This window comes from Dryobates pubescens, chromosome 3 (assembly GCF_014839835.1).
Source record: "Dryobates pubescens isolate bDryPub1 chromosome 3, bDryPub1.pri, whole genome shotgun sequence".
In the NCBI taxonomy this organism is placed as follows: domain Eukaryota; kingdom Metazoa; phylum Chordata; class Aves; order Piciformes; family Picidae; genus Dryobates; species Dryobates pubescens.
In genome coordinates this window covers 18708705-18729974 of record NC_071614.1, presented here as the reverse complement: position 1 = coordinate 18729974, position 21270 = coordinate 18708705, and the positions used below count along the sequence as shown (strand labels likewise).

The 21270-nt window shown below is 43.4% G+C and overlaps 1 protein-coding gene across 1 annotated transcript in view; it reads right to left on the bottom strand.

The window, feature by feature from the left end:
- Positions 1–16348: 16348 nt before the first annotated feature.
- Positions 16349–21270, bottom strand: part of TFAP2D (transcription factor AP-2 delta) — a 54565-nt gene continuing 49643 nt past the window's right edge. The window contains exon 8 of the mRNA XM_009905225.2: positions 16349–16688. Within this exon, the coding sequence (XP_009903527.1) occupies positions 16469–16688 (220 nt within the window). The 3' untranslated portion in view covers positions 16349–16468. The remainder of the gene's footprint in view (positions 16689–21270) is intronic.

The following is a 21270-nucleotide window of genomic DNA, read 5'->3' as shown; positions in this document are numbered from 1 at the left end:
AAAAAATGAGCTCAAATGTCACTCATCTATCTGAGGTACCCACCTGGCCACCAGTCTTTCATAGCAGGAATCCCAATTTATGCAACTCAAGTTATGTCTGTGAACACATGTTGCCTGCTCATGTCCAGTTTCACCTAGACTAGTTCTCCAGTGCCCAAGATTTTCACAGCCTGTGGGCTATTTGGAAAAGGAAGCCCATCCAAGTGTTTTCTGTATTACTGTACCGAGGAAAATTCAAGTTTAATTAGGTCCCTTATTCATGTCTTGGTGTTTTATCCCTCTATATACCTGATTTTCTACAAAAATCTGGGTACATGATGTCAACAAAGACCTGGACCTTGAGGAGTGGTAATGGGATGCCTCATCAAACACCTAGATGCAGCTTTAGCATCCCCTCTTCAGAACTGTTCTACATCCTACAAACTCTTTGGAGCATGAATCAAATCTTCTTGGTTAAAAATATCCCCATCCCTGGAGATATTTCAGGTCAGGCTTGAGAGGGCTCTGGGCAACCTGATCTATTGGAGGATGTCCCTGCTTACTGCAGGGGTTTGGACTAGATGACTTTTGGAAGTCCCTTCCAACCCAAACCATTCTATAATTCTAAGAATTAAGAGCATTTCATGTCTTTTTTATCACATCACTACCTTTTATTCTTTATTTTGATCTCATGCAGATGCTCAACTTAAGACAAAAGTACAGAACTTCAAATAAGTGATTCACTCCCTCAAGCAGAGAGCCCAAAGACTTTCTTGTGTCTTACTGTTCTTTTGCATGAGACATGAGCAGGCAGTATGTGGCTGCAGCCCAGAAGGTAAACCACAGCCTGAGCTGCATCAAAAGATGTGTTGCCAGCAAATCCAGAGGGGTGATTCTGCCACTTTACTCTGCTCTGGTGAGATCTCACCTGGAGTATTGTGTACTGGATCCCTCAATATAGGAAGGACAGGGACCTGATGGAGAGGGTCCAGAGGAGGGCCATGAAAATAATCAGGGGGTTGGAGCATCTCTGCTATGAGGACAGGCTGAGGGAGATGGGATTTTTCAGCCTGGAGAAGAGGAGGCTCTGGGGAGACCTAATAGCAGCCTGCTAGTACCTGAAGTGGGCCTACAAGAAGGATGGAGAGAGACTCTTTACAAAGGCCTGCAGTGACAGGACAAGAGGCAATGACTTTAAACTAGAGAAGGGCAGATTTAGATTGGTATCAGGAAGAAGCTCCTCACTGTGAGGGTGGTGGAATGCTGCAACAGGTTGCCCAGGGTTGGGCAGGTTGAGGTTGGTTGGAAGGGACCAGGTTGAGGTCCCTTCCCTGGAGATATGCAAGGTGAGGCTCAATGAGACCCTGAGCAATTTGATCTAGTTGGGGATGTCCCTGCTGACTGCAGGGAGGTCGGAGTGGATGAGCTTCGGAGGTGCCTTCCATCCTGGACCATTCTATGATTCTATGATTGCTGTTTCTGGCTTGTGTTTCCTTGTCTTAGGACCAAAACCTCCCTTTGCAATTTGAAGAGGAATCCTGAGTGCTAGTTTTATGGCTTTCAACAACTGACAGGAGTTTAGGTGATGCATGTTAAACCAAAAGTCTCTTGCATGGTCTACTACTGCGAGATTTAGCCTTTGTAACACAAAAGGGTGTCTGGGGAGACCCAAGAGCTGCTCTCACAGATGCAGCATTATCTTTCTTCCACCCATCCATCTTTTGAAAGTGAATGAATCCTTTCTAAACCCACTTCCTGCCTCGAGAAGAAGAGGCTCAGGGGAGACATTATTGGTCTCTACAACTACCTCACAGGAGGTTGCAGCCAGCTGGGGGTTGGTCTCTTCTCTCAAGCAACCAACACCAGAACAAGAGGACGAAGTCTCAAGCTGTGCCAGGGGAAGTTTAGGCTGGAGGTGATGAGAAAGTTCTTCACTGAGAGAGTTGTTTGCCATTGGAATGGGCTGCCCAGGGAGGTGGTGGTGTCCCCATCCCTGGAAGCATTCAAGAGGGGATTGGACATGGCACTTGGTGCCATGGTTTAGTCATGGGGTCTGTGGTGACAGGTTGGACTTGATGATCTTTGAGGTCTCTTCCAACTTTGGTGATTCTGTGATTCTGTGATACTTATCTAGAGCCCCATAATCAAGAACAGGCAGCCATTAAATGGATGTCTCTGTTCTGGTGAATGTTTAATATGACAGAAAGTTAGGAGATTCCATTTTCATTAATGTAATTCAGCAATGTTTATGTGGCTACAAGCTGCAGATGTTATGGTTGGAAAAGAAGGTTTAAGTTGTATTTATACAATGGAATACACTCTTTACATTTTAGGACACAGCCTGTAGAGCAAATGCTCAAGGTAGGGCATTTAAATTTTGTGTCAGGAAAGAGGAGTTTTGAAGAAAGGGAATAAAAATTAAAGCCTGGCCTGCTACCTCATTTGAGGATGCTTTTTTTCCTCCTTCTCTTTCTTTTTAATTCCTACACTCTTTTAACTTGCTTTCTGGCAGTAGGCACTCAGATAATACGACCATGGGCAATGCTTTAGGGAGGGAAAAAATTCTGGGTGCATGAAAGGAGACATAGAAAAGTCAGCCAACTATCTGCAAGAGAAAAGTATTTCAGGCTCTCAAAACTGCTCATAATATATTCAGGGTCTCATTATTCCCTGAATGATCCCTTCAGTTTGCTTCTACATTGCACTGTGGCAGTCAGGGACTTTAGCCCAAATAGCAGGGTCTGGAGTTAAAATTCTCATTAACTATGGTTTTAAGCAAATTTAAGTCTTTCCCTTGGCTTGCCTTGCCCTGCCTGCCCTGCCTTCAAATCATATAATGGTTTGGGTTGGAAGGTACTTCAAACATCTAGTTCGAATCATTCTGCCATGCACAGTGACACCTTCCACTAGAACAGGTTGCTCAAAGCCCCATCCGTCCTGGCCTCTCCTCCCAGGGAGGAGAGACTCATGTCTCACCACCCTCATAATAAAGAAATCCTTCCTCACATCTAGTCTAACTCTGCCTCAATTTAAAACCAATACCACACTTCTTATCACTACATGCTCTTGTAAAAAGTCCCTTGGCATCTGCTTTATAACCCCCAGAAATTCTTCATAGAGAGAGTGATTGGCCATTGGAATGTGCTGCCCAGGGAGGTGGTGGAGTTGCCATCATTGGAAGTGTTTAGGAGGAGACTTGATAGAGTACTTGGTGCCATGGTTTAGTTGATTAGATGGTGTTGAGTGATAGGTTGGGCATGATGATCTTGAGGGTCTCTTCCAACCTGTTCTGTTCTGTTCTGTTCTGTTCTATTCTATTCTATTCTATTCTATTCTATTCTATTCTATTCTATTCTATTCTAAAGAAGGTTCCATATTAACATAAAGAAAAACTTTCTCATTGTGAGGGTGACAGAGCCCTGGAACAGGCTGCCAAGAGAGGTTGTGAAGTCTCCTTCTATGGAGACATTCAAAACCCACCTGGATGCTTTCCTGTGTGACCTAGGTGATTGTGCATTGGCAGGGGGGTTAGACAAGATGATCTTTGGAGGTCCCTTCCACTCCTAACATTCTATGATTCTGTGATAGATTCAGATACAGTCTAAAAAAGTAGACACAAATTTATTGTTCGAATTAGGTTAACTACATCCTCATTGCCTTCCATGCAGTATTTATTCCAGTGATAGCATATTATATTAATATAGGGATGCAAACAATCTAAAGTTGTAATCCTAAGGTAACTGTAGATCATTGCTTTCATTATTATAAATGCACAAGCACAATAAAACCCAATATTTCTTGCCTAAGAGGCATTGGAATGAGTAAGTGGAAATGAATCATTTTAACAGCTCTGAAATTAAACATTCTGTTCTCCAATATCCAAATGAGAAAGCTGAAAACTCCAATTGTAGCCTTTCTCCTGCCCCCAGTTTTGAACACTTAATGACTTGATTTGGCTACCAGAGGAGAACTTGCAAAAAAAAAAAAAAAAACCAACCCAAAATGTATAGCACTTTGAAAATATATTTTTTTAAAAAAAATAATTAATGGAGTTTCAGAACATGAGCCAGCAGTGTGCCCAGGTGGCCAAGAAGGTGAATGGCATGCTGGCCTGCAACAGAAATAGTGAGGTCAGCAGGAGCAGGGAAGTCATTCTGCCCCCGTACTCAGCACTGGTTAGGCCACACCTTGACTACTGTGTCCAGTTCTGGGCTCCTCAGTTTAAGAAGGGCATTGAGATACTTGAATGTGTCCAGAGAAGGGCAACGAGGCTGGGGAGAGGTCTCAAGCACAGCCCTGTGAGGAGAAGCTGAGGGAGCTGGGGTTGTTTAGCCTGGAGAAGAGGAGGCTCAGGGGAGACCTTCTTGCTCTCTACAACTCCCTGAAGGGAGGCTGTAGCCAGGTGAGGGCTGGTCTCTTCTCCCAGGCAACCAGCACCAGAACAAGAGGACACAGTCTCAAGCTGCACCAGGGGAGGTTTAGGCTGGATGTTAGGAAGAAGTTCTTCACAGAAAGAGAGATTGGCCATTGGAATGTGCTGCCCAGGGAGGTGGTGGAGTCACCGTCGCTGGAGGTGTTCAAAAAAGTATTGGATGTGGCACTTGGAGCCATGGTTTAGTTGTCCAGGACAACTTGATGATCTCTGAGGTCTTTTCCAACCTGGCTGATTCTATGATTCTATGAATATCTTCCTAAAAATATATGCTAGTGCTTCTTTTAAAAAAAAGGCTCACAGAATCACTGCTCTAGTCTACTAACTCTGGACTTCATTACTGAAGTTACACATGGTCATTTTTTTGTCTCCAATTAGGTAATATAAATTTTCATCCCACTTTTGTTTCTGAGGGCCTTAGACTGTTGGTTTTTTTCAGTGTTGAACTCACAAGAGCAGTTTCACAGCTCCCTGAATGACCAACCTTCTTCCAATCTTTTTTCTTTTCATTTTTAATCTTTGAAAACCTGGACTGTTTCAAAGTTTATGATGAATCTGATAGACTTTGGGGAAAACATAAGCCAGAAATACCCTTCAAAACACATGGGATATAAAAGAAGGAATCTTAATTGGTGTTGTGGAGAGGGGACTGGAATTCAGGAGAATGGTTCTCTCTCCTGCCCCTACTTGTATTGATGCTGGTTGTGTGACCTTGGTCCAGATCTGATTCTTTAGTGAAGCTCCATCCTGGCTTGCCTTGCTACCTTTTAATGATCAGTCCTTATTACACAATTAATTTAAAGGAACCTCATCACATTCTAGAGGAGTGAACATCAGGAATATGCTTGGCTGACAAATTAAGATCAGTGCTGCTGCAGCAACTTTCCCCATGCTGTCAAAACCTCTATGCTGTGTAGGACCTCTGGTGTAAACAGAGAGTCATGTCTGTTTGGTCAGGTTCTCTTGTTAGAATAGAATAGAATATAATTAACCAGGTTGGAAAAGACCTTTGAGATCATCGAGCCCAACCTGTCATCCAACATTATGCAATCAACTAAACCACTGCACCAAGCACCCCATCCAGTCTCTTCCTAAACACCTCCAGTGATGGTGATGCCACCACCTCCCTGGGCAGCACATTCTAACAGCCAGTCTCTCTTTCTGTGAAGAACTTCTTCCTAACATCCAGCCTAAACCTCCCCTGGTGCAGCTTGGGACTGTGTCCTCTTGTTTGGGTGCTGGTTGTCTGGGAGAAGAGACCAACCCCCACCTGGCTACAACCTCCCTTCAGGTAGTTGTAGACAGCAAGAAGGTCTCCCCTGCGCCTCCTCTTCTCCAGGCTAAGCAACCCCAGCTCCCTCAACCTCTCCTCACAGGGCTTGTGCTCCAAGTTGGACTTGATCACAATGGTCTTTTCCAACATGGTTAATTCTAAATTCTGTAGCTTTGTTGTGACTCATGCTCAGGACCTAGCACTTGGCCTTCCTGCACTGCATACCATTGGCCTTGATCTATTGATTCAGCTTGGTTAGATTCCACAGTAGAGCCTCCATACCCTCAAGCAGATCAACAGCCTTGCCCAGCTTCGTGTCATTTGCCCTCCTTTTGTGAACCTAGAGGTCAAACAAAAACAGTGACTTGCCCTGATTTCAAACAGAATATTGAAAGCAAACAGGTGTTAGATGTAAGAAAATAAAAAATCATCTATCATCTATCATTTAAATATCTTGAAGGATGGACACTCCACTCCACACTCTCCGGGCAAGAGTTCAAATAAATTCACAGTAAAAAAAGGTTTTCTTACCTTTTGATGGAGATTCTTCTGTCTCAGTTTGTGCCCATCACCTTTGCTGCAGTCACTGAACACCACTGAGCGGAGTCTGGTTCTGTTTTCTTTCCTCCTCCCACCAGGTAGTTACATACATTGCTAAGATGGATCCACAGGGGAGCCCATTTTATTCTGGAGTGGCAGATGGGCACCAAGCAGAATACCCCTAGGCTGCTGAAATGGCAGCAGATGCTTATGTGTGGGCCACTGAAGCAAAATAGTACCACTGTGTGTGCACACTGCATGTATAGACTGCGCTGCACATGTACACTTGTGAAAGAAAATGTTTAGCTTCCAGGTTTCCTTGAGTACCCAAGGAAACTTGGGTGCAAGAAATCAACAGATGTAGTGAAGCTGTGAGACCATGATCCTTTAGGAGAAGCACTGAGAAGCCAGGCAGGATAGGTCTGTCTGAAATGTGACTCGGTGCTTATGTGATCCCACTCTACTCAGCGCTTGTCAGCCAATACATTTCCAGTGTATCAGCCAGTCCTCCCAGTTTCATATCATGATCCAGCTTGCTGAAGGCACACTCCTTCCCCTCAACCAGGTCCTTCATGAAGGTGTTGAATAGGACTGGAGCCAGCTCTGACTTCTGGGGGACACCACTAGTTGCAGGTCTCCAGATGGACTCTGCACCTTTGATCATGACCCTCTGTGTTCTGTTGTTGAGCCAGTTCTTGATCCATATCACTGTCTGCTCTTTTAACCCACACTTCCTGAGCTTACCTACAAGGATGCTATGAGAGACAGTGTCAAACCCTTGCTAAAGTCAAAGCAGGTAACTCTCCCTGTATCTACCTATTCAGTCACACCATCACAGGAGGCTATCATATTAGCTAAAGATGATTTGCCCTTGGCCAATTCATGATGGCTACTCCTGATAAAATTCTTTTCTCCCATGTGCTTAAAAAAGACCTCCAGAATGAGCTGCTCCATTCCCTTTCCAGGGCTTCTGCCTCATTCAGCACTGGGCCCATGTTTTCCCTATTCTTCCATTTGTCACTGATGTATTTGAAGAAGTTCTTCTTTTCCCCTTATAGCTTCCTTTGCCAGATGTAATTCTAAAAGGACATTGGCCTTCCTTGTTCCATTCCTACAGGTGCTGCCAACATTCCTATAATTCTTCCAAGTGACCAGCTCCTTTTTCCACATATTGTGAACTTCTTTCTTCCACATGACTGTTTCATACAGGTCTCCTTCCCTTTCTGCTCAATTTTTTACTCAAAGGAGAGCACCTATCTTGAGCTTGGAGGAAGTGATGCTTGAATATTAACCAGTTCTTTTGGGACCCCCACATTCCAGATTTTTAGCCCACAGGATGACTCCAAGCCTGTTCTAGAGGAGGACAAAGTTAGCCCTCCTGAAGTCAAGAGCTGCAATTCTATTTATTGCCCTGCTTCTTCCTCATGGAATACTAAACTCAACCATGTCATGATTACTGTCAAAAAGGCTGCTCCCAACCTTCATGATTGTCCTTCTCAATGTCCTTCTTAAATAGAGGGGCCCAGAATTGAGTACTGTGTCCAGTTCTGGGCTCCTCAGTTTAAGAAGGGCATTGAGATATTTGAATGTGTCCAGAGAAGGGCAACGAGGCTGGGGAGAGGTCTCCAGCACAGCCCTGTGAGGAGAAGCTGAGGGAGCTGGGGTTGTTTAGCCTGGAGGAGGCTCAGGGGAGACCTTCTTGCTGTCTACAACTCCCTGAAGGGAGGTTTTAGCCAGGTGGAGGTTGGTCTCTTCTCCCAGGCAACCAGCACCAGAACAAGAGGACACAGTCTCAAGCTGTGTCAGGGGAAGTTTAGGCTGGAGGTGAGGAGAAAGTTCTTCCCAGAAAGAGTAACTGGCTGTTGGAATGTGCTGCCCAGGCTGGTGGTGGAGTCACTGTCCCTGGAGGTGTTCAAAAGAGGACTGGATATGGCACTTGAAGCCATGGTTTAGTTAGTCATGAGGTCTTGGGTGATAGGTTGGACTTGATGATCCTTGAGGTCTTTTCCAAACTTATTGAGTCTATGATTCTATGATTCTATAAGAGGACACATTCTCAAGCTGTGCCAAGGGAAGTTTAGGCTGGAGGTGAGGAGAAAGGTCTTCCCAGAAAGAGTAACTAGCTGTTGGAATGTGCTGCCCAGGCCGGTGGTGGAGTCACTGACCCTGGAGATGTTCAAAAAAGTATTGGATGTGGCACTTGGAGCCATGGTTTAATTGTCCTGAGGTGTTAGGTATTAGGTGATCACAGAATCACCAAGGCTGAAAGAGACTTAAAGATCATCACAGACCTCATAATCTCTGAGGTCTTTTCCAACCTGTTTGATTCTGTGATTCTGTGGTTCTGTGATTCTATGATTTGGCTTTTGCTGCCTACCTAGAAAATAAAATGCATTTTCAAGCAAAACATAAGTGAACACCTAGCCTCTCTAACATAAATGGGAGTTCTCTTGCTGAATGCATGGCCAAAAACATCTTGCAGATTTAGTCCCTTCCTCCCCACCGCCCCCCACTACCTGGTCACTTACTTGAATGCAAATGTGCCCAAGCTCTCTAGATGCAGCTTTCATATAAAATCTGATAGAGATGGATTTTATTATTACTATTATTTTTTAAAAATCCTGTGACTTTTTCCTTTTTGTCTTCTTGTCTGTTGTGGTGTCTACAAATTAGAGGCTACTTGTACACATTGACATGCATTTTGGCACTGCACTTCTGCCGATCTCAGCGGGTTTGCCTTCTTTTTGTTTTAATGGCAGGAGCGGAAAATTTACACACCAAAGTGAAAAGAGGCAGGAGAGGTAACCTCTCATGTGACTGTATTTAAAATACTGATGAATTTGTCACAGTTGTGTTTCCTCTGACTTTGGAGGAGAGCACATACAGAACCGATCAGAGGAATTCACTACAGCACCTGGGAAATTGTATTTCCCAGAAGATTAGAAGAGTAATGTTAATTATTGAGAGTTCATTTGTTAGGGAACAGAGGTGGGGGTCGAATAAACCAAGTTTAAGCACGTGGGAACTGCTTCTCAATCCACTTTGCTTTTCACCCAATATCTTTCTGTAGTTTCTGCCATTGCAGCTTTGCCCTTGGTGTGTCATTGTCTAGAATTACTTATAAAGTCATTTCTGCAAGCACTGAAGCAACACAGAAAGAAGGGTTGTCATCATGTTCCCAAACAGTTTTGGAAGCAAGTATATCTATGAAATTTTGTTTCAAACCACTATGGCTTGGTTGTTTGGGGGTCTTGGGGTTTAAAACTTTTGTTTTGGAAAGTTTGGCCAAACATCTAACCTACAGTTGCTTCAAGTCATAGAATCATGGAATCATAGAATTGTTAGGGTTGGAAGGGACCTCAAGGATCATCTAGTTCCAACCCCCCAGCCATGGCCAGGGACACCTCACACTACAGCAGGTTGCTCACAGTCACATCCAGCCTGGCCTTAAAAATGTCCAGAGATGAGGCTTCCACCACCTCCCTGGGCAACCTGTGCCAGTCTCTCACCACCCTCATGGGGAAGAATTTCTTCCTAACATCCAATCTGAATCTACCCATTTCTAGTTTTGCTCCATTCTGCCCAGTCCTATCACTCCCCGACACCCTAAAAAGTCCCTCCCCAGCTTTCTTTTAGCCCCCTTAAGATACTAGAAGGCCACAAATAGGTCTCCTTGGAGCCTTCTCTTCTCCAGACTGAATAGTCCCAACTCTCTCAGTCTGTCTTCATAGGAGAGGAGCTCCAGCTCTCTAATGATCCTTGTGGCCCTTCTCTGGACATGCTCTAGCATGCACAGATCCTTCCTGCAATAGGGGCTCCAGAACTGGATGCAGTGGGACTCACCAGATGCAGGTGGGGTCTCACCAGAGCGGAGTAGTTGGGGAGAATCACCTCCCTCAACCTGCTGGCTGTGCTTCTCTTGATGCAACCCAGGATGTGATTTGCTTTCTGGGCTGCAGGTGCACACTGCTGGCTCATGTTGAGCTTCTCATCCACCTGAAAGAGGATGTTATGCGTATCTGAAGACTTTCATTGTTTCTTCCTGAGAAGAGTCAAACCTTGTGCCATAACACAGGAGTCAAAATCAGGAATGGGAAAGTTGGCAAGTAACCCAGACCCTTAACTGAAGTAGGACTTGGAAAGGAACTGTTGTAAGCTGCCAGAGAGAAGATTAAAGAATTCGTTTGAGAGTGTGGAGGTGGGGATTTGATTGACAGCATTGTCCCAGTCTTTCTATGCAATCACGGGCAAGGCACTTCTGAGGGCACACATCCCAATTTAGTCTGGCCAGCTAAATATTAAGCATCCAGGGTTACCAAGTGTTCTAGCTTGCTTCCACTCCCAATGGATATGAACTAGGATTCCTACTACTTTTCCCTTGTAGAAAATATAATGTAAATCATCCTAACTAGCCTACATTCCTGCTTTAGGAGACCACAAATTGCTTTGCTTTCTTGGAATACAGCAAGCATTAAATCTTGTGAACAGATTCTATCTGAGATAACTTTGATATAGCTAAAATTAGGTGGGATAAATCCCACCTTTGATCTTTGTATAAGCTGGTTTTCTAACAGAAATGCAGGGATCGTTGTTCCTGTGCTTTGTATGTCTTATCTCTTGGATGGAAGCCCTGGGTTCTGTCATGGCACAGATCTGGTTCCTAGCCATAGTTGATTGTCTTTATTCACACAGAGATGGAAATTATTTCCAAGCACCAGACAAATCAGGGTTAAATCAACATAGATTTTATTGCCGTGAAATGTTTGCTCAAATGTGGTCATTATCTTCATAGATTCATGTAAAACAGGTAGCTTGTATAGGAAATAGAAATATAAAAGATCATGTTTTTCACCACTGAATTATAAATTAAAGTTAAATAAAGTGGAAGGAAAAGAAAACAAACAAACCAACAAAAAGGCAACAAACCAAACCAAACCCCCAAACCAATAAATGGGACATTGCTTGTTAGTGACCAAGTGTGCACTCACATTTAAATACAATCACAACAGCTGCTGTACAGAACAGAATTAATTGTACAAAAGAAAGAAAAGGAAAGAGCAACAATAAATAAATTAATGAAAAGAAAAAAAAAATCAGATCTCTCCAAATAATCTTCACCTGGCGAAGGAAAATGATTTTTCTCTTCCTCCCCCATTCCCCATACAGGTGGACTTGAAGTCTTGTTGAGCCTGTAATGAGGGCAGAGGCAGAGGTTGTTTTTATAAATACAGTTCCTGTATAATTATGTTGATTGATTCTTCCTTGTGTTGCAGGCTTATGTCTTCTCTTAATGCTGTTTTTCTCTTGTCCTGAAAGATGAAGAATTAGAGCAGCAGAACTCTCTCTCCAAAGGATAAACAGAAGTCAAATGACCTTGGAATTCATCGGCAGCCCTTTTGAATACCTAAGACATCTGAGACCAAGAGTCCTTGTTGGTGTTAGGAAACAAAGGGACAAACAAACAAAAATGCAGTTAGAGAAATTAGCTCTTAGGACAATAAAGCAGCTCTCCTTGAGCTTTGCTGCAAAATTGTGAGCCACAGCTGTGCCACTGAGTCATGTTCAAAGGAAGAGATGAGCTGGGGAAATATTTACACAGAGGTCCAGGATTTGGAAGGACTATACATTGTGCCTGCTTTGTAGCAGATGATTTTTGTTTTTAGGAGAAGTTAAAGAGAAGCTTCAAAGAGCAAATTCCTTGTTGATTTGGAGAGCTGAAGTCTTTTCCCAATGAATGCTAGAGTTTATCTTTAAAAGAGAAGCAAATTAAAGGTCCAAATTCACCCCTTGTGCTAGTTCTCCAAGGCAACAGAATGACACCTAGAAGGAGTTAGAGTTTAAGATGGCAGCATGAGGGAAAAAATTCTTGAGAGTCTTCAGTTGTAGGTGGCAGGGTCATCACTGTTTGTGGTTCACTCCCCTTTACAGGCCATACAAGTGCTGTTCCGGTCCTCATCATCTGCATAAAACTCTCCCTTTACACATCTCTGCCATGGAATGATACTAATGGAGGACTGTGTGAACAGAGATCCAAATCTTGGGGCAGAGGAGGGAGACAAAAATGTCACTCCTAGCACTGCCAGAGACTTACCTTCTAATTTTAGTCACCGCATGAGCAGTTTGTACTCACAGTGAGTACTACCTTGCTCTAGAAAGAAAGGCATATGGTTAATCAGTGTGCTTACTTCAAGAGAAATTTGCTAACAGATCCAAGTATCATCAGCAGCAAGTCTTTGTGAGTCAAATGTGTTAGGGCTCAGTATGAGAAGTAAGTTCAGAGATCACTTGAAAGTGTTTTGAGATGTGTGGTGGGAAAGGTGTAACGCACACAAAGCTGAGCAAGAGGCTGAAGTACAACAGGATCCAAATACAAAGCATTTGAGCTGTGAATCTATTTGCAGAGTTTTGAAAATCATAATGATTCTCTCATCCTGACCATGGAAGTTTGACCCTTTTTCTGTACCCCTTTGATGCTCTTGACCTGAATGGAATAAACAATTCCATGATCTGTCAAAGGAAGAACTTTTTTAAACTTCTTCTGCTTCAGATAATTTTCAAAGTCAAAAAGGTCCAAATATACCTAAATTTTCTACCAGTGAGCACCCACTAACTTCAAACCATGCCCTTCCTTCAGGCTGATCAATGAATGAACCTGTTTTGTGATGGCAACACTTCCATGGAGACACAGACTAAGAAAATACAAAAAAACCAACATGGGAACATTGTCCAGGTGTAAGTGAAGGAGAACTTAGGCTGAGACTTTTAGCAGGAATGCCAGTGAATTAAATGCTTAAAAATTAAGTGCGTAAAACCACACTGAAAATCCCAATTCTCAAAATCAAAAGCATTTTTTTGGGGGGGGATGTGTGTGTGTGTCACAAAACTGCTCTGATAGCTAGTTCAGTAGAAAAGACAGGAATAATTGTTTATTCTCTGAATAAAACTTTAAAGTACAGATAGAAATAAATGACAGAAAGCCTATGAATGAATGTCAACAAATCTCACAGCTACCTCTTAAAAGGAGTTGTTTTTTCTTCTTTTTCTTTTCAAATGTTCTAAGGTACTAAAGGAAAAACCAGAAAGATGGGGATGTAAAGGCAGGTAACCTCTTGATGGTCAGGACAGATGGTAGTTCAATAAACTTGAAGCAGGTCTGTATTGATCCGTACCAAAAATCTGTAGGGGTTAGTAAATCAAACCCTGGAAGTTCTGGGGCTTCAAGGGTGCTCAGGTTTATTACTGTTAAGAGGTTAAAGGGTAACCCAGGTGGAAAAAGATTTGTCTGCAGCACACAGTGATTATGTGAAAAGACAGAAGATGCAAATGTTTAAATAAATTATATACTGAATAGGTAACATTTCCAATTATGCTGTAGACATATTATTTCCAACATCAAGCATTTGTACTTGATGGGAATAAAATGCTGCTTTATTAGCAATTTCATGGAACAATCTACCTGGCCAGTCATTCCCCCTTCTCCAGAAGGCTGATCTTTTAGTGAAGAAACCGAAAAAAGGATTTGAAAAACTTCTTTCCCTCCATCAAAACCTAATTTCAATTAATCCACAGCTTGAAGCAAAGGGCAACGATTGAATTGCTCTATAATAAGTTTTCATGTGGCAAATCTGTTTGACAGAGTCAAACTTTTAATTATTGCCTTCCTTTCTTCTTCTCTTCCTCTATCTGGGCAATAGAAAAGCACAATGAGTTTTCACTTTTTATTGTGAAAATAATAGGTACTCTCACAGTCAAGTATTTCGTGTTCTAGAGCAGTTCCACAATGTTTCTATTGAGGACACCTTTGAGGATCATTCATTTGATTTTTAGCACCTCTCTAGAGGTGCTGGAGTGAAAAAAAAAAATATCATTCAATGAAGTTCAGCTTTTGCTAGGCACTTAGCTGATCTTTAAGTGTGAAGGAGATGGAGTCCCATGAAGAAGAACCTGTTTCCCTCAATGCATAGGGGATGCCTAGATGTAGGTATCTAAGTTATGTATCTGCTGTGAACAAGGACAAATCTGGGCAAAATCGCAGAATGCCATCTTTCCAGGCAGATTTCCTCATGCAAGCAAATAAACTCGTTAGTTCCTAGCGTATTGTTTTTTCAGCATGAGGGCAATATCCTTACTGACCTCAAAAGAGACATCATCATGCCATAAGGGCTCTATTTGCTTCCATGCATTTGGAAAGCAAGGTTGATCAGTTTGACTGCCTACACAACAGCTCTAAATTCTCTTGGATATTTGTTATAGTCCCTAGGCTTAATCTAAAGCTGGTCAGCCAAGATGCAATGCATGCTAACTAGTTCTAGAAAGCTCCTATATGGACACACAGGTATCTAGCTGGAAGAAGTGCACACTTTCAGGGCATGATTCATGATTCCTTTGAGGTGAAGCAAATGCATACCATAAATGTCTTTTTGTCTCCACTGATTGTAGGGAGAGGAGGATGGTTAATCCAGTTGTAGTCATGTACAATGCATAATGCCACTGTCACATTCCAGCTACTGTCTGTGGACAGCGGCAGGCACTTCCAGATGTTCACTTCTACTACCTGACCTAGGCACTTGGTGTACAAGTCAAGTGGCCACCCATAAGTACCTAGTGTTGTCTTCTGGGATCCACAAGGCAAGTCCAGTTCTCCTATAGGTTTCATGTAATTTCTGTTGCTGTCTCAGATGCCATAAAACATCTCAAAGGGTGCTGAACACCCATGGACAACTACATTATTTCCTACCACAGAAGGAGATGAGTTGTCCCTTGGAAGGAAAAGTTGTGTTCTGCTGATCTTAAAAGGAGTTTAGATGGCCAACAAAACTTCATCCTGTCATACCAGTTCTTCCTAACTTTCTCAATGAAGTGATTTCAGGGAAAAAAAGGAAAGGAAAGGAATAAAAGCCTTATTGAAGAAGAAGTTAGAATGTGGCTGGAAAAAGCCCCTTTACTCAAAGAGGCTCAAGTTCAAACCACGCCGCTAATGTTTTCTGTGTGAGGATGTGTGGTAGGTGGTAAAGTAATATTTCAAAAGTATTTTAGGAAGGTTATTCCCATTCAGTTGTGGACTAAGCCAGTCTGTCTTATTTGTCTCTTGGTTTTATTGTATTTTCTTTTCAGCAAGTGAGTAGATTCTGTTAGACCTCTGCACCTCAGCTGGATTTCTAAAGACAATAAAGCTGCAGAAACAAGCTGTTGAAGAAAACAAAGCATCATAAAATCAAGGCAACACAAAAGGTGACTCCAATTGCCTGCATTGATCCTGTTGAACAGAGACCCAAGGATGGCAAACTGCAATGTTGTGGGACCAGGGGCCGAGAAGATTAAGGACAGAAGCCCATGCTGTCATTTAATCTGAAGTTCACAGAGGGATCAGATCAGGGCTCTGATTGAAACTGTAAAAGGTTGGGCTTTTTTTTGTCGTTGTTTGGTTTGTTTTTGTTTTACTTTAGCCTGCCATGCTCTTTTCACAAGAGACACCATGACTGCTGCTTGAATGGTCAGGGCAGATTCCCAACAGGTTCTGGCCTCATTCCAGTGCAGCCTTATTGTACGTTCCCTCGTGGGGATGAGCAGCACCCAACACCGAACGGTTCAGTTGTTCCATGACCTAAGAATTCCTCTTTTGCCAGGTTTCCATACTGTTTTCCCAGTGGTGAGTAGATCAGGCATTTCCAATGGAGCAGAGGAAGCCCTTCTTTCCATCTATCCAGCACGAAAACAAAGTCAGGATGCTGGAACTTCATGTCCCACAACTGATGCACTGGCCCTGACTGCTGCCAGAAACGAAAAGTGCTTCAGATTCCACGTGCCACCTCAGCCAAGTCCAGAAGTGCTTATAAAAAACCAGTGTTAGTGTATCATTCAGAACAATCAAATACTACGTGCACGAAAAAAGTAGTTTAGAGCAACAGAAATGTTAAAAAAGTGACAATTTCATCACACAATTACTGTACATTGCTGTTCTTAGGGTTGAATACTTTCTCACTCTCTCTCTTTTTCTCTGTTTTAATCTTTCTCTTTTTTATTTTCTTTTTTTCCCCCCCCCTTTTTTTTCCCCTCCTTTTTTTTCCCCCTCTCTTTCCCCCCTACCCTCTCCCCCCCCATTTTGTGTGTGTGTGTGTGTGTGTGTGTTTTTTAGGGGGGGCGGATTTTGGTCCACCGGAGATAAATTGCCCTCAATGATATATATATGTTAAAAAAAATATCAGCAGCAAGAACTCTCTTGAAATAGATTCTGTTTGATGTAGCTAGTCTGTCTTTTCTGTTTTGCCCTCTTTCACAGCAGCCTCTGAAGTTTTCCGCAGGGGGGCTTTCTCCGAGTTGGCGTGTCCTTGGCCGGATTCCGCCGCTCCTCCGCTTTTGTGCGACGTGTGCTTTTCCAAGTAGTTCAGCATTTCACTGAGAACAGTTTGGAAAGTGCTTAGGGCAGCACATATTGCAGGAGTTCCAAAACCATGAGTGATCAAACTACAAATGGAAAGGAGACAGGGGAAAAAAAACAAAACAAAAAACCAAAACAACAAAAAACACACCAAAAAAAAAAAAAAGAGAGGGAAGAAAAAGGCGAACATAAATATCACTGCAGTCACACACATCGAAGAGTTTGCAGCACGCTCGTTCTGCTAGGGTGAAATTCAAGATTTGCTCCCTAAACTATTTATTACCTATGGGAGAAACGGAAAAGAAAAGGGTAGAGCTGAAAAGCAGACTCCATACAGCTTCAAAGGTTGGTTTGGGTGGGAGCCTGGGTTATGAAACACCGTGGGACAGGTCCTTGGCTGATGCAGGCTGAAATGGTGGTGTTGACTTCAGAGGGGCCAAGAGAGGATCCATGCCCTGGGCTTTCCAGCATTGCTACTTTTCCTGTCCCAGGAGATTTGATTCCCTCTTTCTAAGGTAAATAAAACCAGTTCTGTGTAGCTTATACATTCTTATACATAGAACCAGAAGAATAACTTTGTTTGTAAGAGACCTTTAAGAATGTGAAGTGCAACTGTTAAGCTAGCATGGCCAGGTCACTACTAAACCATAGAATCGTAGAATCATAGAATCAATAAGGTTGGAAAAGACCTCAAAGATCATCAAGTCCAAACTGTCACTCAAGACCTCATGACTACTAAACCATGGCACCAACTACCATGTCCAATTCCCTCTTGAACACCTCCAGGGACGGTGACTCCACCACCTCCCTGGGCAGCACATTCCAATGGATAACAACTCTCTCTGGGAAGAACTTGCTCCTCACCTCAAGCCTAAACTTTCCCTGGTGCAGCTTGAGATTGTGTCCTCTTGTTCTGGTGCTGGTTGCCTGGGAGAAGAGACCAACCCCCACCTGTCTACAACCTCCCTTCAGGTAGTTGTAGAGAGCAATCAGGTCTCCCCCGAGCCTCCTCTTCCCCAGGATAAACAACCCCAGCTCTCTCAGCCTCTCCTTACAGGGCTTGTGCTCCAGACCTCTCCCCAGCCTCATTGTCCTTCTCTGGACACGTTCAAGAGTCTCAATGTCCTTCTTAAATTGAGGGTCCCAGAACTGAACACAGTATACAAGGTATCATTTCTACATGGCTTTTAAATCCCTTCGGGGATAGTGACACCATCACTTCCCTGGGCAGCCTGTTCCAGGGCTTGACAGCTCTTTCAGAAACTTTTCTTAATACTTAACCTAAATCTCCACTGGTGCAACTCAAGGCTATTTTCTCTTGTTAGAATAGAATAGAATAGAATAAAACAGGTTGGAAGAGACCTTCAAGATCATCGTGTCCAACCCATCAACCAATCCAACCCACCTAAACAACTAAACCATGGCACCAAGCACCCCATCAAGTCTCCTCCTGAACACCTCCAATGATGGTGACTCCACCACCTCCCTGGGCAGTGCATTCCAATGGGCAATCACTCTCTCTGTATAGAACTTCTTCCTAACATCCAACCTAAACCTCCCCTGGTGCAGCCTGAGTCTGTGTCCTCTATCACTGGTTACTTGGGAGAAGAGACTAAACCCCACCTTAGTGCAACCTCCTTTCAGGGAGTTATAGGGAGCAGTAAGGTCTCTCCTCAGCTTATTTTTCTCCAGACTAAGCAACCCCTCAGCTGCTCCTCATAAGTACTCCATTTGCTAGGAAATTATGGGAGTCCTAACCAAAATGAGAGCTCAGTTTGGAAACATCTCTTCATTTCAGATTGGGAGTGGCCCAGTCTTTTTAAAAAGGTCTCCCAAAGGCTATTATCAAATAACTTGCTTTTAGTATGTTTATCCATCAGTCTCCAGACACTTTTCAAAGCAGGAATTGATGTTTATCCCCAATTAGTAATGAGAGGAAAATGATAATTAAATATTTACAAGGACTGTTTTGCAGACATCAATTAATAATACCACATGACTTTTGAAGTTTGGGCTCTTGAAGTTTGGACTTTTGGTAACAACTAGATCATAGAATTACAGAATTATTAGGGTTGGAAAGGACCTCAAGGATCATCCAGTTCCAACCCCCTTGCCATGGGCAGGCACCCCTCACACTAGATCACGTTGCTCAGAGCCACATTTAACCTGGCCTTAAAAACCTCCAGGGAAGAAGTTTCTACCACCTCCCTGGGCAAACTGTTCCAGTGTCTCACCACCCTCACAGTGAAGAATTTCTTCCTAACATCCCATCTGAATCTACCCATTTCTATTTTCTTTTCCATCCCCCCTAGTCATATTACCTGACACCCTAAAAGTCCCCCACCCACCCAATTGTCCCCCTTTTTCCCCTCAAATCCTAGAGCACCTGGGCTCTGTTGGGGTCTCCTCCCACCCCAGGTGTGGCCACTTGGCCCTCCCCACCCACTTCCCTTTTTAATCCCTGCCAGGAAAGGCAGAAGCCCCAAGCTGAGCCCTTCTGGGCTGGAGGATCCTCCTCTCATCACTGGTGAGTGCCCATGGTGCACACTGGGTGATGGTGGTGGTGACAACAAAGGCCGGGGGGCCTGGTGGCCCCCCGGTTGTTAGGGCCAGAATTGATGACTACTCCAATATCATGCATGGGTGCTGGCTGGGCTTCCTCACTGGGGCTGAGCTCCTCTGTGTTGGTATCTTGGCTGGTGAGGGTCTTGCCCCAGGCTTTGGAATGGGTTCAAAAATAGTGGTGGTGGAGCAGGAGATCTTTAGCCAGATGAGATTGTGCTAATTACACTATTTTTACCTGCAGGCCCTTTGAGTCTGCTCTCACCATTCAACAAATCTCAGCTTTTGTGCCTCATTTACAGACCATTTCTTCCCCCTCACTGCTTCTTTCCAGAAATAAGGAAGGAAAGGAGGAAAAAAGCAATAAACCATATCTGGAAAATGCATTCACTTATCAATCAGCTCTGACCAGGAAGCCCTCAGGAAGAGGGGCAGGTTGGAAAGTGAGAATCACTTCTTATGAATCACAAGACAAGTTTCATAAAGAACAGACAGGACAAGACTGCATCTTCTCCATTGTGGCTGTTTCATGGTGGTAAACGTGGAGGCGGGGGGAAAGAGTTCCAGCTGGCTTGGAAATCTCAGTCCTACTTCTCTACAGAAAGAATCCTTGAGAAATAGCCATTGTGACAACTGAATACCCATCCCTCATACAGAATTAAACAGGTTGGAAAAGACCTTTGAGATCATAAAGTCCAACCTATCACTCAACATAATCTAATCAACTAAATTAGGGCACTAAGTGCCTCATCCAGTCTCTTTTGAAACACTTCCAATGATGGTGATTTCACCACCTCCCTGGGCAGCACATTCCAATGGCCAATCTCTCTTTCTGTGAAGAACTTCTTCCTAACATCCAGCTTAAACCTCCCCTGGCACAGCTTGAGACTGTGTCCTCTTGTTCTGGTGGTGGTTGCCTGGGAGAAGAGACCAGCCCCCACCTGGCTACAACCTCTCTTCAGGTAGTTTTAGACAGCAATAAGGTCTCCCCTGAGCCTTCTCTTCTCCAGGCTAAGCAACCCCAGCTCCCTCAGCCTCGCCTCATATGGCTGTGCTCGTGACCCCTCCCCAGCTTTGTTGCCCTTCTCTGGATATATTCCAGCAACTCAACACCTTTCCTAAACTGAGATGCTGAGGGACATGGTTTAATGGTGATCTGGCAGTTGAGGGTTAATGATTTGACTTGATAATCTTGAGGGTCTCTTCCAACCAAAACAATTCTATGATCTGAAATATTGGCACAGATTTGCTAGATGTAATATAGGACTTAAATCTACCTTGCTCTTAGGTGTTTTAATGCCAAGAAGGTTACCCTTGTGTATCTCACAGGGCACTAGATGCCAGTATTTAGGCAACTGAATTGAACCCTGGGGCTTTATTCAATACAGTCAAAGAGGTCTGAAGAATGACTTAGCACATGAAAAGAACATATCTCCTTTACAGCTGGTATGCCATTCTTCTGGCTACACTGAGGGCTCTGTAAAGCTGAATAAAAACGTGTTTGGTGCTATTTGAGATGCTCTGTGGTAACAAGACATCTATGTCAGGTGAACAGATAATGCAGAAGGTTTACAGGAAACCAGCCCACTTTTAAAGCAGCAGTTGACTGATGGCATACCTAATGTCATCTCAAAAGATTCTACATGCTACGACTCAGCTATATATTGCCCTTGATCTTCAGTGACTGCATGGGAAGCTTAGACATCCAGCTTATATTGAACCATCTTGATATGGATATTTTTATCTTGCTCAGAATCTTGAACATCTGGTCTGAAAACTGGTGTTCATCAGACAAGGATCTTGTGGGGTGAGTTAGGGGTCTACCTCCTTCACAGTTCAGCCTCTTACATACCACTGATCATCAAATATAAGGATTTTTTTTCTTCCCAAGATGGAATTAAATTTCTTATAAAAAAAGTCAACCCTTTTTAAGTGAAATAGCATTGCAGAGTTTCATGGCAACTCTGCTTTCAGTTCCTGATGGATATATTCTTCTCCACATATGGGGATATGCTGAGCCTATTAATTTTCCCATGAAGCTCACTGAGAGAAACTGCTTTACAGAGAAGTTCTGACCAGTTCTCCTTGCCAAGCTCCTGTGAGGGT